General features: G+C 45.6%; 1 protein-coding gene across 5 annotated transcripts in view; it reads right to left on the minus strand.

Annotated features, from left to right (window-relative positions):
• Positions 1-21,500, minus strand: part of plxna4 (plexin A4) — a 182,121-nt gene extending 160,621 nt beyond the window's left edge. For 2 of the 5 annotated variants that reach the window (XM_018747502.2, XM_018747506.2), the window contains exons 1-2: positions 20,495-21,500; positions 6,230-7,563 (exon numbers count right to left, since the gene is read on the minus strand). In XM_018747502.2, coding sequence (XP_018603018.1) covers positions 6,230-7,441 — 1,212 coding nt within the window. In that variant the 5' untranslated portion in view covers positions 7,442-7,563; positions 20,495-21,500. Of the gene's footprint in view, positions 1-6,229; positions 7,564-19,935; positions 20,044-20,080; positions 20,243-20,395; positions 20,461-20,494 lie in introns of those variants that run through there. The other 3 variants (XM_018747503.2, XM_018747504.2, XM_018747505.2) reach the window with 3 other exon arrangements.
• Positions 21,501-21,959: the final 459 nt, after the last annotated feature.

The raw sequence follows: 21,959 nt of genomic DNA on the forward strand, positions 1-21,959 counted from the left end.
AAATAAAACTCATTCCTGAACATTTCGGTGTATTATTTTTTGATACCAAGCTTACTAAACGAGAACGCATGAAATGATTTCTTGTCCCGATCTGAGTACAGATGACCAGTTGAAGCGAGTTCAATACTCTGCTATTGTTATTAGGTTTTCTTAAAGTGTGAAACAACACTTAATCATGTAGTTATAATTTAATTTTCTTCATCCTGTTCCATAAGTATTCCAGGTTATTGTTGTCTACAACATTAAGGAACACCCAGTGGAGCTCAGGTCTGTGTTTAAAGTAATTATGTCATCATGCAGTTATAAACAGGCACAGTGGCATGAACTGCAGTGAATGTTCTCCAACTTCTCCATGCTCACCATCTGAAGCAGCACAAGAGGGAGCGATTCCCATTACTGTGACCCCAGGAAACCCCCCGCCTGCCCGTGATGCTGATCCGTGCTGCCCCCATCATCACTCGCTTGGATGGCAGAGCATTGGATCATGGGATCACAGGGGTTCTTGATGGAGCAGAACATTCCCTCTCCCGTCTAGGCCCTTCTCTCACCCCCTCGCGCATCTGCACCCATCCTCGCTGCTCTGTTTACTTCTGTCACTGTCTTTAAAGGTCCCCAGTCACTCACCCTCAAAATTACAACCAGGATTTTTTTTTCCCCTGCTCTGTCGGCACAATTCAAAGGCAGCATTGCTAAGCATTCTACATGGCACTGACAGGGGTGAATAATGCCCTCGATGCAGGCGACAATGGGCAACATGAGCACTATTCGCTGATAGTGGGGTAGCGGTTGTGTACGCAAACTCACACAAACAAAAACACAACGGAATGGTAAACTTTGTCCTTCCAGATTTCAAGCGTGGGCAGGGTTTTGATTACTATTCTACCTCCTGCACAACTAATTAGACTCATGAATTCCAGGGGAACAGCAATTAGAGCATTAATCAACTGCCAGTTGGAGGAGAGGTCGTGGGCAGGAGAGATGAATAACATCTATAGAAATGGTTTTTTTCCTGACAGAATAACTGCATCCCGTGCATTATTTGCTCTTTTTCATTCTATTCATCAGTCATGGTCTCCATATAATTGAGATTAATTACAGCAAACAGCCACTGTGTGATATGGTGGTCACCTTGAAATCACGTGGAGGTCATGCTAAGGTCATCAGCACTTGCACTGGGTTGTTGTTGCTTGGCTCATGGAGCAAGCAAGCTGGGGCAGTGAAAGCAGACCAGCATGCAGACTGAACTGAGACCTGTCTTCCAGGTTCAGCCCTGGACTCTCAGTGCCAGCCCCTTCCCCAGGTACTAACGGTGCACGCCACAACCCCTACTCGGCCAGGAACACACTTTGTGAGCAAACGTGCATGCTGACAGTTTGGGAGCCTGGAGTGACATTAAACTATGACTCTACAAAATCAACAATGAAAAGGTTGAGTTTCAAAACCTGTTCACATCAAGCTCTGTACGACGCCTGCTGTAGGAAGAAAATTAATTTCTCAGAGTGGAAAGCCTGATCTGAGCCAGCGGTGAAAATGGCAGTCTCAATTGTATGAACCATGGAATGTGAACAGGGATTTAAGTCAGTGCGGATTAGCACAGTAATCATGGTTGATTTCAGTGTTGGGGATGCTGTATAGGCTCCCACTGCGGGAGTACTCCTCAGCAGTAGTGAATTTTGAAGACAGGCCTGCTGACAATCTTCGCCAGGCTCTTGTGCCATCCGATGTTAAGTGCTCTGAGACAAGATGCTAGAAAGGGTGTTACAAAAAATAAATTGGACTTAATCTCAAATGGGGGGTGCGGTGGCGTAGCGTTTGGCCGGTGGCTGCTGCGTGGCGGGTCCGGCGTTTGAGTCCTGCTTGGGATGCCTTGCGATGGACTGGCGTTCCGTCCAGGGTATATCCCCACCCCCTCCAGCCTTGCGCCCTGTGTTTCCGAGATAGGCTCCTGCTCGGGACAAGCGGTTGTTGACGTTGGTTGGTAATCTCAAATGACATTTAACCAGGCATGAGATGGTTAAACTTTAAATGTGCATCTTTGCATATCTGGAAAGTGTAGGGTGACCCACAACACATTGTAGGGACTTGCCCTGGGGACTATTGCAGAGAGGAATTTAAAGTCATTTATGCTGAACTGTTAATAAATGAAACACAAAAAAACTCCATAAATGGACCCTGTGTCGCAGAAGCAATCTCTCCAATATGTTCTGTCAATCATGTCACATTACTTGTGGGAGCTATGACATCCTGTGAAATCTGTGGAATGCCACTGTAATATCTCTCAGAGTGCGTTCCCACAATTACATGTATGTCATGTCAGTTTGGGCTGTCTGCAACTGCCATTGCTCACTTTACAAAGCTTCTCGTAATTCCTGTGGATTTATGATGCCACCCATTAGAGCGGACACAGAGAGCAATTTGTGGTTCACCACAATAGTTAAAGGCATTTTCACAATTTGGGGTATAATAAAAAGATAGAGAACACTTTCTAAAAAGTGTGTCTACCTCAGCCGTATAAGAGCCCTTGGCTGCCTAATCCCAGGATGATGTCACTGTGTGTGACTATGACCATTTCTGTATTCATACATATGAAGGTCTAATTACAGTGGGATATAAACTCTGGGGAAAGAGTTTAAATGAACCAGGGCCTAGGGGCAGAGGAGGAACCGATACACAGTCCCTGATTAAATCTCAGTTGCTGCAAACACTTCCGCTCTGTTGCAGACATGAATTCATGAGTGTAATGAATATAAAAAAAAGACTAAACATCTGAACGGTGATCAAATAGGAAGCTAACAGACACAAATTCAATAGAGCTTTTATCCAAAGGAGGAAGTTTAATGGTGCACTTAGTTTAAAACATAAAAAGGATACCAAAATGGTCAAACATCTTAAAAACAAAAAGTGAGGGCCCAAACAACACACACACACAGTGACACACAGCGGATCTTAATGGCATGCTGGGATTCCTTCTACCCTAAGGGTCACGCTAGTAGCTCAGAGGGCATCTTTGTTTACATGAATACACCCATTGAGCAGCAGGGGAAGAGCATGCTTCCTCCTGCCAAATGCGTGTTTCTGCTGCTACCACAAACGTCACATGCAGCACTCTTAAGGGTTAAAGGTCACTTCACAGTGATCTATAGACACAGTCTGCAGACAGGAGAACAGCAATAATAGGATTCATTCATTCAAGCCTTCTTCCAAAGACTTCCTTTTGGCAATGTACATCAAAAGCATCACTTTTTTGCCAATGCTAAGCCCAAAATCTGTTTTGGTAATGCTGTAATGTACAGGAACAGTGCACAAGGGGAAATGCAGTTTTATATAAATGGAAATAAATGCAGAATGATTTAAATGTAATTATTCTTTGCTCTGCTCTACTGACATTTTCTCCAAAGTGACTTACAATGGTTTGTACATTGTAACTTACAATGTTTCTCTCATTTATACAGCAAAGTGATTTCTACTGTATAACTTTGCAGTAAGTACCTAGGTCAGGCGCACTACAATGTAAGTGGAGATTCAAACCAGGGTCTTTTGATTGCAAGGCAACAAGTCTAACCACTATACTACTTACCTTGGATGAGCCACTACTTGCCTTCTGCCAGCACAAAATTAACATAATTACAATGAGGGTTAAAATTATTTACTTGCACCTGGGTGGTGTGAGGGGATGTGGGTTCAGTCCCTGCTCAGCATATGTGGAGTTTGCATGTTCTCCTGTCTCTGTTCCCATTGGAAGTAGTGTCTTTAGCAGTGCAAGTCACCTTGGTGAATAAGGTGTGTGGGCTTAAGGTGTGAACACTACATAAAGTTAACTGGAAGTTGCGTTCGACAAAAGCATCTGCTAAATAAATGTAATTCCATGGCCCTTGCTTTTCCCAGCTACTGTATGACCAAATAACCACCAGACCAGAGACTAGTCAGAGACAACTCCTGTGCTGAAACTGATCTCCACAGTTTGTCATGCAACGCCCACATCAGCTCTGGATCCTTCCATTTGTCCATTAATTTCTCATTACCTTACTGCCCATTACCCTAGCAGACACCTGTATCTAAGCAACTGCACATTCAGCCACACAGAGCTCTCCAACTTAAGTTTAACAAGTTTTTTTTGGGTACAACAGGCAAAAAGCGCACTAGCATTACCACAAGACACCACAGTGTGGTGCGGTAGTTAAAGGCCAAGAGATGTTAGTAATGTTTTGTTGTTTGTATTACTTTTACTCAAACCATCTTGGAATGTTATTCTTTTCAGCTCAGATTAAGTTTCTTATTCAAGTATACCTCTTGGGAATTAGACTGATAACCTTCAGGCTATTAGTACTTGTCCTTAATGTGATGTGTGGATTATGAAGCATGACCACAGGATCTTGGGTAGCAGTCAGAGCAGCGCAGTGCCTTGGGCACACTCGCTGTCTGCTTGTGCTGTAATGCTGCACTGGAGTGAAGGAGTAGCGATGTGCGCAACAGGGCGGGAGTGCTGCACACCGACTCCGTCATGCTTGCTGATGGCTACAGGGCACAGGTGCAGCAGGGCTCCTGCAGTGAAGAACACACCAAACTGACAAACAAACCAACACAACCTCCTTGCAACCTCTGCAAGAACCGGTGGCCCACAGCCTCCAAACAAAGCACTGAGGAATTACTGAGGAAATGTTAAGCCTGCATTGTGGGATGGGCACGGAGTCCCTCCCCTCTTCTACATTCCACACTGCGAGGAGAAGATGGCAAACCAAATTCTGGAAATATGGGTAGAGTGCTGCACCTCATACATTATTTAATACGGGAATTCATGTGAGACTAACGACTTGCGATTCTTGTAAAACGATCCGTGTGATATAACAGAAACATCCATCCTGAGTTCACTGGCAGGTCTCTCCCTTCTCTCAGTGCACATTTTATTCTTGTCACAAGACACGTTTCTATGATGCGTTCTTTTCACAACTAAATGTATCCCTGCTTTCATAATGTACTCCCAATGCTGTCTACATGTAGGTTTGTGGGTATGTGTATGTGCAAGTGTATTTGTTTGCACATATATATCTGCTTGTATGTGTACCTGTGCTGTGAAACATGAGAGAAGTGTGATTATTGCATGTACGTGTTTCAGTTTTCAAGTACCTCTAAGTTTCTAAATGTACATGTCTATATTTTTGTTTCAGTATTGGTACATGTGTGACTTTTTGGGTCTTTGAGCAGTATTGTGTCAGTGTCTCCATCTCAGTGTCTGTACATGTGTTTGTACATGTGCTTATTTGTATATGCAGCTGCCTTGCCTTGCCCTGCAATCCCTGAAAACTGGGAGAAGGCATCCAATCCCCAACTTTAACATCATTAAACAGAGCTTCAGAAATAACTTGATGTACTATGTGCGATCAGACGGAGCGGCCTGCCTCTGGTCACACAGGCCAGTAGCCATAGTTACAGTCTGCTCAGATGGCCTGATGCTAATTTATGCAATACATTCCCAACACGGCTTGTGCTGCAAAGGCTTCCACAGCCTCACTCCTTGCCTAAGAGTCCTGTCAAAAGCACGTAAGATCCAGACTGCCAGAGAAATTGTGGCTCTTTCCATGAGACCTGTGGAACTCAGAGCTGAGGAAGTATAGATGGGTGTGTGTGTGTATGTGTGTGTGTGTGTGTTTGTGGGGGGCAAAAAGACTGACGACAGAACTATAAACGATCGCTCATTCAATAATGTGTGTCCAACAGCCTCGTTCCAAAATGTGCCTATTAATTCAGGCATGACTGGTATTGAATCAAATGTCATTATAATAACAGATTGACTCTCCAAGGAAGACAATTTCTTATTTTTTCAGCTTGCCTGCTTTTCATCAGCGATAATAAAAAAAGTAATCAGAATGTGTTATTTGATTCTGAAAGAGTGTTTTCATGGTTTACATTTGATTTACCTGTAGTATATAACGGAGAATTGGAGGTAAATAGAAAATGTGGATTTGTGTCAGCAGTAAGGAAAATTAATCCCTCCATTTATTATGCATGACAATGCAAGGGATTTACTCTAAACACCTTTACATGACCAAGGTGTGCTTAATTGCATATTCAGCAGCAAAAAAAATATTAAATATGATTTTAAAGAAATTTATGTGATCGCTAAGCACTTTTTTTAAAAAAATATAAATGCTCCTATTACACAAAGTATTAGTATTCAGGTGAGAAAAATCCATTTCTTTAAAATTCCATCGTATGTGCTGTCAGGACTCACCGCACTACTGCAGGGAATGTCTTTCACCTTGAGCCAGGCCAGGTCTAGTGTGCCCTCCCCCTTGTAGCAGGACTGCAGTCGCTCCTTGATGCGCTCATTGATGTCCCGCAGTGCAAAGACGCACAGTGCTGACTCCTGCGACTCTTCCCGAGGACGTCGCTTCTGTCCCTTGGAGAACACGGCATAAAGGACATGGTCACCAGGGGCCACACCCAGTGAGCGGGCGAGGATTGCGCCTGCCTCTGATAAGTAGGCAGCCTGCAGGAGGCGGTACTCCACTCCAGCCTTCACACAACCCAGGGGCACCTCCACATAGGAGTTGAAGGCTGTGTCATCCTTGCAGAGCCGGACCAGTTTGGAGGTGTACACCTGCTCGCGGGCAGTTGAGGAGCCAGCCACTGGGCCCCCCATCTCCGGCTGCAGTGTGAGGAAGTACACAAAGTTCCCGCTGGCAAAGCCATATACGTAGTAGATATCGAAGTCTGGCACCACGGTGAATGTGTCTGATGGGATTTTTATCATGGAGGCCACAAATTCATCATGAAACACATAAGCAAACATGCCGTCTGCCTCGGAGTTGCGTGCCAGCTTGCGGCTGGAGATGGTGGGGAAGTACTCGGGTTTGCCGTCCACAGCCGTGGCCACAAAGAGCCTGTCCGGCGCAGAGTCACCATAGGACACGATGACCCCGAATACGGAGCCACTTTCATTGGCGCCGGACAGGTAATGCTCCTTCCTATGTGAGGGCTCACCCAGTTTGAAGAGGTCGTCCAACCTTAGCAGTTTGCAGATGCCTTGGTACAGGCTGCCGCAGGCCAGCAGCCGGTTCTCTCGGTAGTCCATCAGCAGCATCTTGTTGACGTTGTTGGTGAGAGCAAGTGGCTCGCTGCAAGGCTGCACAATGCGTGGAGGGTAGCACTTGCGGTTGTCCTCATCCGGCCCTGTCTGGTGGGACACCTGCAGTTCCAAGGTGGAGGACAGCTTGTAGATCCGGTTCACCGCTCCCAGGTATACGTTCCCATTGCGGACATCTACTGCCAGGTGGTTGAAGGTCCATTCAGGGTTTTCAGCCCGAAATGTGCTATATTCCTCAGCCACAGCGGCAGTTGGCTGCTGCAGCTTGGAGGAGGCCAATGAAGCTGACAAGGCCTCCAGGGGTCGAAAAAGGCAACAAAGGGTCACACAGGCCCATTTCAATGGAAAGGGTGCCATCTTTTGCCAGTGGAACAGAGGGGTCAGTTCGTTCCCCTCTGCTGGATGGATGAAAAAATGGCTGATTCCTCAGCTGTCGGCCAGTTGGTGATCAATCTCCTCTTAAAAGGGAGTTCATTGTTCTAAAAGAGAACAATAAGGAAATGTCAGCACATAAACCACATGTTTATAACTCACAGCACAGCTACTGCACCATACCATCACATATGTCAAAACAGGAGAGCCAGTGACAGAAATTAACCAAATGGGAGCTTCACAGCTCAAATTACATTTTATCACAGGTAAATATGGCGTGCAATAGGAGATGAGATGATGCGGCGTGTATATTAACAGTACTTTCTATGGGGTAGTGCTCAAGTAGGGAACTATCGCAAAGGCAGTAAATGTTTCCTCTCCACAGGGCACAGCTCAGTGGCTGCTCTCCCCGCTTTTAGCTCTTTGTATGTTTATTACCTATGAAGTGTGCGCACGAGGACAACAACTAATACAAAAACTTTGACAGTGTGGGCACTAAATGACCAAGCACCATTCTGAGCCATGCGTGCAAACGCACATTCTCTTTGAGAGTCTGCCCTCAACTGGACTGATACTACACCTTATATGCACTATAGACTGACAGTGCTGGGGATTTATGTTATCAAAATGCAAACAGCTTGATAGACAGGCTCATCCAATCAACACACTGCAATGATTTGGCTGTGCATGTCTGCCTATCCATTTCCATGTGTGTATGCTGGTGACAGGAAATAATGTGGAACACATGTCAGAACAACAGGAGGCCACACAACCCAGAGACCGTATGGTTCAAAAAAAGAAACTCAGAGTTGTGTGTGTATATATATACACACACACACACACACACACACGCACACAAAGCACAATTCTGGCCCAAATCAGTCACTGACAGTTAATTATCCCGTCCACCAGGGAACTCCGTTTAGCTGCTATTTGTCTTCACCTGCTGATCATTGCCTGCTATTAATTAAAGTCAGGATCGTACGATCAACATGTCATTCCATACATCATGTAGCCTTGTTTAACCAAACATCCCATTCATCCAGGGCAAAGGCTGCACCTGTGCTCAAATACAGACAGCAGTACTGCAAGCTGCATGGGTGCCTTCTGTTTGTCCTTTATTTTCCAGGCAGGTCCAAATTTGCATGATTATAATCCAAGGTCCAACAGTGTCAGGTGAGGACACAAAGAATCTGAACAACGCAAGGATAACTTCCTCCTGGCTGCCTCCCCCCACGGGGTTTAAAGACGTCGGGGTCCGTTTTTTCATGTATGCCAGCTGGCAAGACAACACGGTCATGCTGCTTCCCACACCAAACACACCGGTTCACCCTGGAGCAGAAACACACACGGAGACCTGACATTCTGGCCAACGATCAGAGCTCAGAGCACACTGAGGGAGTGAGGAAAGATGAGCAGGTTTTTGACAGAGATGCGTAAGGTGTATTCAGTGCATCTGTTGTTGCATTCCAGGCCAGGGAGCCACCTAAAGAAACTGCTTTAAAACCTTAAAACCCATCATGCTAAGCAAACGACTGAAGAATCACACTTGTGCGAGATATTTATAGACGTGTGTTGAAGACCGCAGCACATGTGGGTTAGTCACAAAATAATTGGATATTTTGTCTTTGTAGGGTATCGCTGACAATGCCTGCTTAAAACCAGCATGACTGTCTTTCAAGAAAAATAAAGTGCATTAAAGTCTAAAGCAAGAGCATCCAGATTGGAGGTATTATCCAGCAGGAGGGATGGAGAGGGAGGGACTCCATCGAGTGCCTCGCAGCATCTGAATTAATCCAACCGCTGCAGTGCAGGGATGGTGATGGGGGAGGGGAATGGAGAACAACCAGAAGTATTGATCACTGAGTCTCTGGGGGCACCAGAGCTCATACTTTTCCAGCAGGCTGCTTCAAGGCCGCGCCTCATCATGCAGGTGATCAAGCGGGACGGTTATTTAACACCTATCTGAAAAACAGCGAAGCCACTCAAGCCCAGAGGCTCTGCTACAGAAGCCATGCATAGTCCTTATGAGCAGTGACAAGTGGAATAGTGCAGGATGCAAGGGCGGGGGGAAGTGATGGCCTGATGTACAAGATACCCTTGCACTGCCCTGAAGCTACAATGGCCAGTAACAGAAATTAAAAAGATGTGAAACTGTGACTGAGAAGTTTTTGTGCTCATGTCCCTGGAGGGAGCCTGCTGCTCTTCCTTTGAGCAGAGAAAGTAATTTCCAATGTGCTCCCAGGCAAGACATCTGAATGAGTAAACTGGAAACAACAAGCTTCTGTTCAGTAAAAAGTTGTGATTTTCTCTCGGAAAACAGAGGCTGTAATAAAATCAACGTAAGATTTGAAGGGAAAACGTGTGGCTGGTATTCCATAGAACATCAGAAAACAAGAATTTAAGACAATCGTCATGGGGCCCTGAGTTAACTGACAGCAGAAGGCAATGAAAGTGTGCCAGTCAGTGCTGGGTAAAGAGTAAAGACATTCAGCTTCAGCTTACACAGCACTCAGGTTCCTTTTCAAAGGCACTTTACCCACATCACATCCATGCAACAGAGAGCAGACAAACACAGGTTCATTACACTTTCTCTCATAAGAGATTTTCTGTCATACACAGGGGATGTAGCTGACAACAGCTCTGCCCTACTGTCACTAATTCTCAAAATTAAGGACGTTTCCTGTCCTTAACTTTGCCTTTGAAACTACTGAGGCACGAAAGATGCTATGGGTAAGACTTGCTAATACCACACTGCTGAATGTTAGACTGTCACATATTGTAGTCACAGGAATTTTTCATAGTATTTCCAATTAAAAGAAATAGTAGTAAGAGCAGCCAGTATCTGAGAACACAGCCAGGAGAAGAGGCTTGTCAGTAAACCAGGTAAGAACCATATTAATAGGTCAATTCGCACAATAAGAGCAAGGAGAAAGGACAAAAGACCCATTATAGATCACACAGAACAACCAATAAATGCTCGACAATGTCTCTTGCACCATTATTAAGTTAGGGATATTATCTTTATTGTTTGCTGTTTGTGCTCTTCTCCCTACATCTTTTGACTTGTTTGTATTTCAGTTCTTTGTCAACTGGGAAGTAAGACTGTACCCTGCACATGTCTCCTGATAAAAAAACACCCGCTGCCCATCTTACCTTCAGCAGCCTGCTGGTGTGAAACAATAGTAGAAGCAGCAGCAGTATCACTGGAGGTGATGGTGGTGGAGTAAGTTGTATTCAGCACAGTTATCACAATCATCTGTAATTTTTAATCATTGTTATTAAGTACTGTTGTCAGTGTGCTTTTCAAGATGTTACTTTGGCAACAGTGTATTTGTCTGGCTATGCCAATAAATCCCTTCTATGAATATAAATTAGAATTTCAGAGAGAGGACAGCGAGGTGCTATTGGTTGCCAGCTTCAAGCCCACCAACGGTTATACTTGGCACTCTGATGTGAAACAGCCAATGTCTCCTTCAGCTGAGGAATTATGGGTAAATTAAGCTGCCACACAAACAAGACAAACCCAAATTTTGTGTATTCAGTGACTGTAACCAGATTTAGACAGCAGTTCAGCACAATGCGGTGTGTGAATTTTCTGCAAGTCAATATTAAAAGCCCAAGACACACTATAGGTCACAAAAAACCTCAGTGAACATGAGTTTCAGCTCACACAGCAGAGAATGTTCTTTTATAACTTGAGTCATCTGCAGTGCTCAGAGTGCCTGGCCCAGCCCAGTTACAGGAGGGTAAAAAAAAGGTTGCACAGATTGTTACTGTACTGCATTTGAGCCTGGTAAAACACTGTACTGTTCAAAACTGAACCACCAGTGTGTAGCAGAAGCGTTACTATCAAAGGACAACACACTCAGATCTTGCGGTTCATACAGCAGTAATCTGTTGACATCAGAGTGTGCAGTTCTACTCTCATGCTGCTTGCTCACTTGCGCTCTGGACCTAGACCTGCACTGTGACTACCTCCCACAGAACCACCAAGCACTCCCATGAATACTTGCGGTTTGCAGACCCTGACGTTCGTAGATCGTATCATATGTACAGATAACGTTCTAATAACATTAACGGGCAGCTTCATCTTATTGGGTTAGACTCTGCCTATATCCTGTGCTAGCAGTCTCTCTCTGGACCCCGCTGTTGTAGCCACAGCCATGATGAATCGTCAATTAAGTACTCAATTAAACATATCAGACTGAAAAACAATCAGAGTTGATTACTTGGTGAAACTGGAAAGGGAAATAAAGTATGAGCAAATACTGCCCTGTCTGCAACATGTTCATCGCCATTTATCCAGTTATGTCACTTCATATATGCAGAGCTACATCTCCAATACTTTACTAACAAACCAGTTTTACAAAAGCAATGTTCAACTGAGATGAGATGGTCTTTCTCTAAAAAGTCATTTTTAGTATTCCACTGGTTGTGATGTGTTGGTCAGTAGTACCACTGCGCATGCTGGAACTTCACATTTTTTTCCATTGTCAAAGGAGACAGACTTCTGTACTTCTACAAGCCCTCGGAGCAGAACAGACACAAAGGATTTTCTTTGTGTACCCACCTCCCATTGAGTGCTTCAGTTGTCAGAATGGACCTTGTATCTCACATCCATAAAGTGCAGCAGGCCATGTAAGGCCACTGAGCAGTTAGAGCCACATTTTAATTTATTGGCATATTTATTTTGCATAGTCGTCTTTTCACGGCCTAGAGTGCTCTGCAAGCTCTTTTCTTTAATGTATTCTCTGACATGCTAAAGGTCCCCAGTGCTTCACTCTCTCTTTCTCTCTCCATTTTTCTCTCACTGGCTCTCTCTGTTCCCAGCTCCCCAGTTCTCCTTGCAAGCCCACAGGAAGGAAAGCAGACCATGTAGACAAATCAGCGTTTTCCTCCATCTGAAGTCAGTACACGTCCACTTTCTCCTCTTTTATTCATGCCTGTGGTTCTTATTGTAGTGTGGCTTTGCGGTGGAGGACACAGACACATGTTGTTCAGATATGGCTTCCCCCTTGTAGTTCCATGCTCTTATACCTCATGCTCATATACCTGAACTAACAGCTCAACTTCGGTACTGACTTATTTACAGATTTCTGTGTGTTCCGGTCACAGGAAAAAATTGAGTTTTCATGATTTCTCATAGGAGGAAACCTGTGCAAACAGGTCTGGAAATTAAGAAAAACCCGTAACAGGGAATGTTATCCACCACAACTCAACTGGAATTAGGCCATCACCTCTGAACCACAGGAGGGTACCTGAGCAATGCTCAAATTAGAAAATAAGAGGGACACACACGTGGGCTCACAGTGCATTATTTACCCCACAAAGACATGGCTCCCAGCCCAACAAAGAGGACATTTAAAAAGTCAGCAGTTTGGATGAAGGATGAACTTTGATTTTATGAAGACATAATGGTACCCTCTCCCTGCCAGCAGTTTAAGTCGCATAAAGGCAGCAAGTAACAAACAGCATGGAAGTGAGCCTGTGTGACCTACCATCGAAGGACACTCAGCCTGCACCAACACTACAGAAGTTAATTTTCAGTAAATGTCCAGCTGTATGAACAGACAAAATGTAAGTCAGAGACACCTCTATAAAGCAACTATTTAATGCAGTGCCAGTTAAAAAAAAAAAAAAAAAAAAAAGACGTTTACTGATTGTAATATTTCTTTGAGGGAGAGCAGACATTTCTCTCCCTCCTTTGATAACAGTGACGATGACAATATAAAGAAGCAGTAGTGGCAACACTGAGTGCGGTAAAGCTACCACTGCTAACATTTTAGCAATGGGGAGATGAGGAACTGAATACTTCCCCTGGTGCAGAGGGTGCTGCAATAGATCTGACTGGAGCAGCAATCAATTGCCTTGACCTCTCACATGGATCCCAGTTCCCCTGTATTAACCCAGCTATATCAGAGAGTTAAGATGACCTGACCTATGAGATTAACTTCTTAGACATTAATGACTGATAATCATGTGTTTCATGGTGATTATTACAAACCATTAAACTGTATTCCTGATTATCTGTGTTTTTTTTTTTTTCAGAATGAGCTTAGGATCTCTGGACTATGTATTATAGCACATGGAATCTGCTAAAGTAATCCATGGGATAAGTGCTCACTGCATATATCAGTGCTTTCTCTGTTACCAATTCAGAAAATCTGAGATCATCTTAAATTAATTTGTAGATAATGCCTTGACTTTTCCTAATGTTGAATTGAAGAAATATGAATTCTTGTTATCTGTGTAGCTGTTACTCATCTGAATGCAACAATTCATGGCTCTTTTGTGAGTTGTAATCTTGTAACATTTTGTTTTTCAAAACACAACTGTTGAATTTATATGACAGGATTTGAAAACCTCATCATCATAATTGACATTTATAATTAAATTTAGATACATATACTACGGGGGTGCGGTGGCGCAGTGGGTTGGACCGCAGTCCTGCTGTGCGGTGGGTCTGGGGTTCAAGTCCCGCTTGGGGTGCCTTGCGACGGACTGGCGTCCCGTCCTGGGTGTGTCCCCTTCCCCCTCTGGCCTTACGCCCTGTGTTGCCGGGTAGGCTCCGGTTCCCCGTGACCCCGTAAGGGACAAGCGGTTCTGGAAATGTGTGTGTGTGTGTACATATACTACAACAAAGAAACTTTCAGAATTATTCAATATAATGCTGTTTCCTCTGTTAATGGTAAATAACAGGTTGACAATGCATATTAACATGTTAGGACCAGTAAAATCGAAAAAAAGACAGCTTCACACAGGATGGTTATCATCTGCCCACAGGACACTCAGAATTCACAGGACAGACACAGAGGTCGTCTTTATTAATTTTGAAAGGTCATGCAAATTGCTTAGAGCCAAGTCCTATATGTCTACAGTGATAAAAACAAGTGGCAGATATGCCTGAAAGGCACCAAAACTCCAAAAATGACAGTGACAGCGATAATAGTGTGTCATAGAGTCAGTCCCCTTTGTGAAACCCTCTCTAGATTCACCATAGTTTAGTGTACAGCACACTAGACTTTATACAATATGATGGCATGATAGTCTGGACAGGGTCACCACCAGTTCCCAGCATACATCACCCATCCTCTGGCTGACGAACAAACAAAATACAGACACAGACACATATCTACAGAGATAAAGGCTGAACCAGATCATAGCACCATTTTCAAGCTACCTCTAGCTCTGGAGTCATCTCTGTCTTTGGACTTCCATGTAGTAATCACATCTCTATGGAGCTGCAGGGAACATTCCCTTCACAGCCACTTAAAGAAGCTAAACAGGCTGAATGATGGCTGAAAGATCCTTGACAAATCCATACTTATGAAGATTTGGAAGAAATGGTAAGACCAGGTAGGGAAGGAAGGCATTTGCCAGCCTTGAATGTGAGCTGTGCGCTTCATGGTTTGTGGGCTCATACAGAAGTAGACATCAGCAAAAGTTCCTCTCATTATTATACACGGCAGCAGGGAAATTTTTGTAAAAATCAAGTGTTGCAGATCATCTATACTGCTTTTGAGGCTCAACCGTGACATCGCATGCACTGCGTCAATGGCTAATTACACTCATTTAGCATCGTTAAAAACAGAATATCTTCACTCCTATTGACTTGACTCCAGCTAAGAGCTCAGACAAAAGCCGTTTATAGGACAGGAGGACCTGTGAATGTGGGAAGACAGCACAAACCAAATCTTTAGCATAGACATATGCACGCAAACACACTCATATACACTGCAAACATTGTACAACTTTTTTTCAGCAGACAAACCAAAGTCTCAAGACCATGGTATTGTTTTCATAATGTCACTACGATATTAAAAAAAAAAAAGAAAACACATTGCAAGGCTATTATGTGTTATCTGGGCTGTTGCCAGTGTTGCAGCTTCGCTCCCATTGATTTGAAAAGTGGGGGGGGGGGGGGCGTCAGCATCTGTTCTGACTAGGGCTCTCCGTGTGTTTATTTCTTCCAGTTTACATGAGCTTGTGGCGTAAACATGGGAGAGGCCCAGGCAAGGACTCAGACAGCGATAGAAAACCCTGTTTTCCACCTCGTCTCCGCTGCTAAAAACCAACCAGTTCAAGCTGATTTTCTGCATGCATATATTCACGGTTTTACTCCTCGAATAAGTGAAAAATGGCAGGAGACTCAGGGCCGCAGGTCCAATGCAGTCCATAAGAGGGCACTGGGTGAGAATTACTCTGCCAAAGGCAGTGCAGGAAAAAAAACCCCCAACCCCCTAGCGCTCAGATCAATATCTGCCACACTGGCACCATACTAGGGTTCAGTTTGTACTGTAGGTTCCCAGCATGACAAGGCATGGAATATCCCCACTTCCTGGGGTTTTGGGTATCAGGAAAAATGCCAGTGTGGCACCATAAATGCTGGAATCTCAAATAAAAAGCCCAAACAAAATTTCTGCCTGACGCTTCTTCCTCACTATGTTTGGAGAAGCACTCCAACTGAACTTTTCACTCAAGCATCAGGCATCGACACCCACCTAAACACCACCACGTTCCAAGGACAGTGGAGTGGTTTAGCTGGAAAGGATGGGGGGCAGTGGGGTACATGAGTTAACGAGCCATGTTGCTATGGAAACTCACAGCTGTGTGGGCGACAGAGGGGTTTGTGCATTCTACGATGATAAAAACATTTAATACTGAGAACACACTTCATAAATAAACAAAAGTAGGTGATGGGGAAGACATCTGTAGAGAAGGGAAGAGGAGGAGGATGAAGAGACTGGTTTCCATATCAGTGGCAAGGTTGGCTGCTGAAGACACGTGGACTTGAGACAGTACCATGGATGAATAAAAAAGAAACATCAACAGGTCACCACTTTGTTTAACATTTATGCATGTTTTGGTGGTTCACTGTGAGCTCCAGTTAACTGTTCTGAAGATAATGTTAAGGTCATCAGGAATTAATACAAGAGAAGTCAGGCAGAAAAGTAAGAGAAGAAAAGAGCCTGGCCTTCAGAAGGCCAAGGCTTGTGGTGCCCTTGAATGTTTCTGTGTGTTTACCATTTTCCTTGTCCTCTGTGATAAAGACTAAAGCAAACCTCAAGGTGATGCTTTGTAAACCAGGGACATCTAGAAATGCAGATATGGAGGCAGAGCAACACAGATATTGTGCTCTCTCGGCATGCCAGAAACAAAGTCATAAGGTTGCATAAAACCTGGTGAAAGACGACATGCCTCCTGAATGGCATTTGACAGGGACAGAGACAAGGTGCTATATGGCCCTCCAGGGAACTGCAGAGACCTGTGGCAGAACATATGCTGCAAAAGGGCCACTCAGCATGGGTGCTACAACAATGAGAAGTTACGGCAGCACTTTGCAGGGAAGTCTTGCAAGTGATGGATTGTCATTATAGCTGCTGAGGATGCGGCACAGAAATGTGCCCATGGCTTCATGTGGAAAAACAGGATGAATGGCTCTGGGAAATCAGAGATCTAGAAGTATCAGTGTGTGTACTTCTGTGCAGGAGATCATACCACATGTAATTGAGATGGAATTCCTGCAATGCTTTAACCTTAAATTCTCACAGAGCTGACACCGTGAGAACATGACAGCTAACTGCTATGCTGTTTTCTTTAATGGACCAGCACTGCGCACTTTTTATCAATGTAGATTTAGTACACAGATGATGCCAATAATTGAAACTGTTGACATGTTTCAATGGGTGTAGAAAGAAGGGGTGTTGGGCCTTAATTAAATACGACAGCCTAGAGGTTCCTATTAAGAGTCATGAATTTGGAACATTCCCGCTTCCACAACGACAAGGAGCTTAGTTTGTAAAAGGAAAGAGGCAGCAAATGCATCACACACACACGCTCGCGCGCACACAGACCTACTGAGAATAAAGACACATGTACAGCCACACATACAGGCACGAACGGAGATTCACAAACCCATTACTAGTGTGCTGTGAGACACATACGCCCACACACCATTATCCGTGTGCACTGAGACACACATACACAGCAGGTCTCATTAAGACAACTGCTATTACTGAGACTGATCTGTGAGCCGGTATTCAGCCAGCTGCAGTTGGTCAGGTTTGAGTCAAATCTGCAATCTTATACCCCTGTACCCTCCCCACCAGCAGCATCACAGAGAGCTGCACATGCCTCATTTCAAACACTATGCTTTCCTTCCATTACATAAAGGTAAATGTCAAGAAGAAAAAAAACAGGAACAGACTTTAATGACAATGACACGTTACTGTTTAAAGATGGGTTAAAAAATAGTCAACCTAGCCAGTATTTCACTGAACAGCAACACACTGGGAGAGCACTACATTGCTGCAGTCAGCATTCAGCAGGTTATCACCAAGACAAGGGAATCAGGCCAGTGTGCAAACACACAAGCACAGACACGTGGTTGACATACATTGCAACCATTTCAGCACCAAATGCCTCCATCGCTTACTCTAACCTCCACAAATTCATTCATACATATTGAAAATGTTTCTTTTTTAATTTCCACAAAATCAGTCTAACTTCTAAAGTAGCCATCTCACACAACCATAAAGAATTCATAACACATTAACAAGGTCATCATATTCCAGTTCAAATCCCAGTCACAACACTGGTCTGAATGCAAAAAAAAGAAAAAGCATCAACATGAAATTCTTTATCCCAGGGTGTGCTGCATTGGGGAGATAGAGCGGAGGCCAGTGGGCAGCAGAGCTCCATGTGCCAGTTCAAAACCAGGGGAGAGAACCTGTGTGCCAACTGATCGATCTCGCACCCAGGTCTCCCAGGAAAGGAGGAGCCCGCGACTTACTCCTAGAGTGCAGCTGCGCCGCAGCCTGTAAGTGCAGCAGCGTCACACCCCCGCCTGCGCAACCATGCATGCTCGGACAAGAGCAGCCCTGCCGGTTAAAAGCAAGCACTGCTTATATTGCCTTATAAAACAGTAGTCAATCATTCAGCTGAGAATCTCAGTGAGATGGAAAAACTGAAATGACCTGAGAGAGACAAGGAAAAACACGTCTTCATAAACAAAAGCCACACTAAGGAATAAGCAACAGCAGTGCTACTGCCGCCGAGGACAGGGTGTGGACGGACTCCGCACCGGGAGTCAGATACCATGCTGCACTTCCCCAGTCACTGAGTCGGGGCCTCTTCATTGTACGTGCGCTCCATGCTCAACACAGGAACAGACACGTTTATACAAATTAAAGAACTTCCGACCTGCCCGAGCTTTCTGTGTGAACTCGTTCAGCTGGTGTGTGTATGTGTGGGTATGTTGCAGGAAGGGGCCTACCAGTACAGCAGCTCAGCTAATCATCACTGTTAGGCTGTTCCCATCTTCAGCCACCATCCCTCTGCAGCAGACTGCTATTCCACATCAGCTTCCCCAACTTTTCCCCTCTGTCAATTTAAAAAAAGTCTACAATATCTGACAAGATATCATAGCTGCGGAAGCCAAACGTTTAGGGTTTTTGGTGTTTTACTGTCAATGTGAATGTGTCCTGTTTTTTACTGCAGTTCCAACCCGCTGACAGGAAAGGCCACAGCAGCAGCCCACATACCCTGCTGCGCAAGTTCACCACACCGAGGCCACTTTAACTTACAGTTTCTCTTCCATATTTCAGCACCAATAATAATTTTTTTTGAAAAGGACACCTGTGTTTCTAACCCGTTAACCGTGGAAAACACAAGAAAAACCCTCGTTTGCTGACAAGCTGACGAGTCTGCCAAAGGCGAAGCGCCGACCAAGGGGAAGCCGCGCGAGGCCAGCGCGCGGACTGCGGCGCTGCGAGCTCGCAACACACACTCTCCAAATATGTTCTACCGACCATAAATGCGCTGCACGTGACTGACAATGCTGCGAAGTTGACTCAGTGTTGGTCCATAATTTGTACCCCGGGTCACTCTTATAAACGCACGGAATATTTTTCGTTTCCCTACTGGCACACTCTTCCTGGCCGGCGTCACGGTCAGGAATTACTGCAGGTCTGCAATTTCCCAAATTTCTGACTGTGCTCAGGTGAACGAGGCGCACATAACGAGTTAACATTAAATTATTGTGATTAAGCAGGCTTTGGAGCGCCCAGCGTGATAGTACCATTCCAATTGAAAGCCATTAGCCATTAAGTACAGATATTATTCCAAAATACCATTATTAATAAATCCGTCCCGAAATCCGGCACAGAAAATAACAGAATAAGTCCGTCGCTATCGAGGATCAAACACCTCTGCCGAGGAACAGTACAGGTGCGTTACACTGATTCCCTCTGATTATTATTAATATTACACGAGTCAGTGTACCACCGCCGGCACTTTCGCAGTGACTCAAGTTACAGGGGGAAAAAGATAAAAACGAAACAAGTGAAACGCATGCTGTGCAGAAGCGACCGGCCAGCGTCTTTTCTGACAGCCTGTTATTGCGAGTTTGATTGTAATTCACAGTCACGTCAAAGTGAAATCACACCTCGAGCGGAGCAGGAGCAGCGCGGCTCTACCTGCAGCTGCTATCTTCACCGTGTCCGAGCCGAGCCGAGCGCCTTCTGGGGTAAGAACGGGCAAACCCCGTTGAGTTAACAAAAACTGTGGTTGGGAAAAAAAAAAAAAAAAAATCATATCTGCTGCATCGAAGGACGAGTGCACCTGTTCTCGTAGGAAACCCGCGGAGATCCCGCGTGAGAAGACGGGTCAGGACGCTATGAGGAGACAGATGATGGTGCAGTGGCTTAAAGCTGACACAGAGGTACTGGTATGGGCACCGACACGTACTTACAGAGGCACCAAACCCAAAGCAAGCACTGTCACATGTCCTTAGACACACGGGCGCGCACACACACGCGCAGCAGAGATTTGACACAGGTGCTGCACAGGTACCGACCGACTGGCACGGGCACTGGCACTGAAGCAGCGACAGACAGAGGCATCGATGTAGGCACTCTCGCCGGCACTGACACTTACCTGGTCTACTGCGGCGTGACACCGACAGTCCTCGCAAACGTGACATTTGAAATGTAAGGCGGAATCCCCAGCCGAGCGGCCCGTCCTGGCGGCCCTTACCTGCGCTAGCTGGGTTCGGGGGCTTCACCGCCGCAGCCGCATCGGCACTGCGGATGAGCACGTCCGCTTCACACACCCCCCGATCAGAATTACAATTACAATTACACTTGGCGATGTGCGGCGGGAATGCGCAGGAACCCGGCGCAGCGCTCCAGTCTCTGCTACTCCAGAAGGACGGTGTTGTATCGAGGCTGGAGGGAAAGCGCGCTGCGAACCAATCCTGCGGCTCTGGCGCTCCGCTCGCTCGCTGCGTCTCCCCTTCTCGATCGCGATCCCCGCTCAGCGACGCTCAAGTTCTCAGAAAACGCCGAGGAATCCGGTGCATGCACCGTCAGACCAGACTGCTGCAGATCTCCATCCGCGCTCCCGACGTGCGAGTCCTGCTCAGGCTCTACTGCGCGTCCGCCACCGGTCTAAGCCCGGGCGGCCCGGCGACGCCCCCCATCGCGCTCGCAGCCCCTCCGCTTCATGTCCGAGATGTGATCGCTGCCCGGCGGTTCCGCGGTGCTGTGGCTGTGCGCCGTTGGCGTTGCGCGAGCTCCGCACGCCCCCCGCGCTCCGAGACGCCGCGAGATGCCGAGCGCCCTGCGAGGCTCTGACACCGATAAGCTGGGCTGCGATCTGCGCGCACGACTCTGTGGCAGAGCGCGAGGAGCAGCTGCCCTGTTCCCGCAGCCCTCCTGCCTCCCCCCCCCCGCAGCGACGTGCGTTCTGATTGGGCTAATTGTTCACCGTCGCGAGGGGCGATCACCGCGCACACTTCGAACGAGCTGAACTCCGCGCAGCCCCGGCGTTCACACGTTTATGTCACGCATCCAAACCCCGCACAACAGGGCTTCGGGAAACCAGCTGGGACTGGAGAACACAATTACAGGGCTGAAATTACCCAAGGATTTAAATATCATCTCATCCTTGTGTAGTTGCAGAAAGAAGATTACGGTTTGAAAAGATACTTGCATAATGGTAGGAGATTAGCCGTTCATAATTCTCGCTCTATCTGGGCTATTCATCATTCCAAGATTACAAAATAGATTACATTATGGCAGCAATACAAACATTGCAGCAGATATGTTGAAATATTTCCCGGTGATCTGCATTATCATGGTTCAATTCATTTATTATAAAATGTCGTTAATAGCAAAGCAAGCAATGATGTAATCGTCAATGTAGTGATATGTATGTACTTGTGTGCATATATAATTTTCTGTATAAATATGCATAAATGTTTAGATATTCTTGAACTTCACGTTTGAACGTAATGAATGAGGTTATTATGCAGCATGGCAAATAAAAAAAAAAACGCTCGTAAAAACGCACAAGGAAGCACGACGCGTCTGAGACCGCTGCTCCTCCTCGGCAAGAACATTTGCGATAATTCACACGCGCGAACGAAGCAAAGTGCGCAAACTACGGCGCGTCCCTGATGTTGTCTGCGGACATCTCGCTCGCTGCAGGGCGTCAGCCG

The sequence above is a fragment of the Scleropages formosus genome, chromosome 2, assembly GCF_900964775.1.
Source record: "Scleropages formosus chromosome 2, fSclFor1.1, whole genome shotgun sequence".
Classification (NCBI taxonomy): domain Eukaryota; kingdom Metazoa; phylum Chordata; class Actinopteri; order Osteoglossiformes; family Osteoglossidae; genus Scleropages; species Scleropages formosus.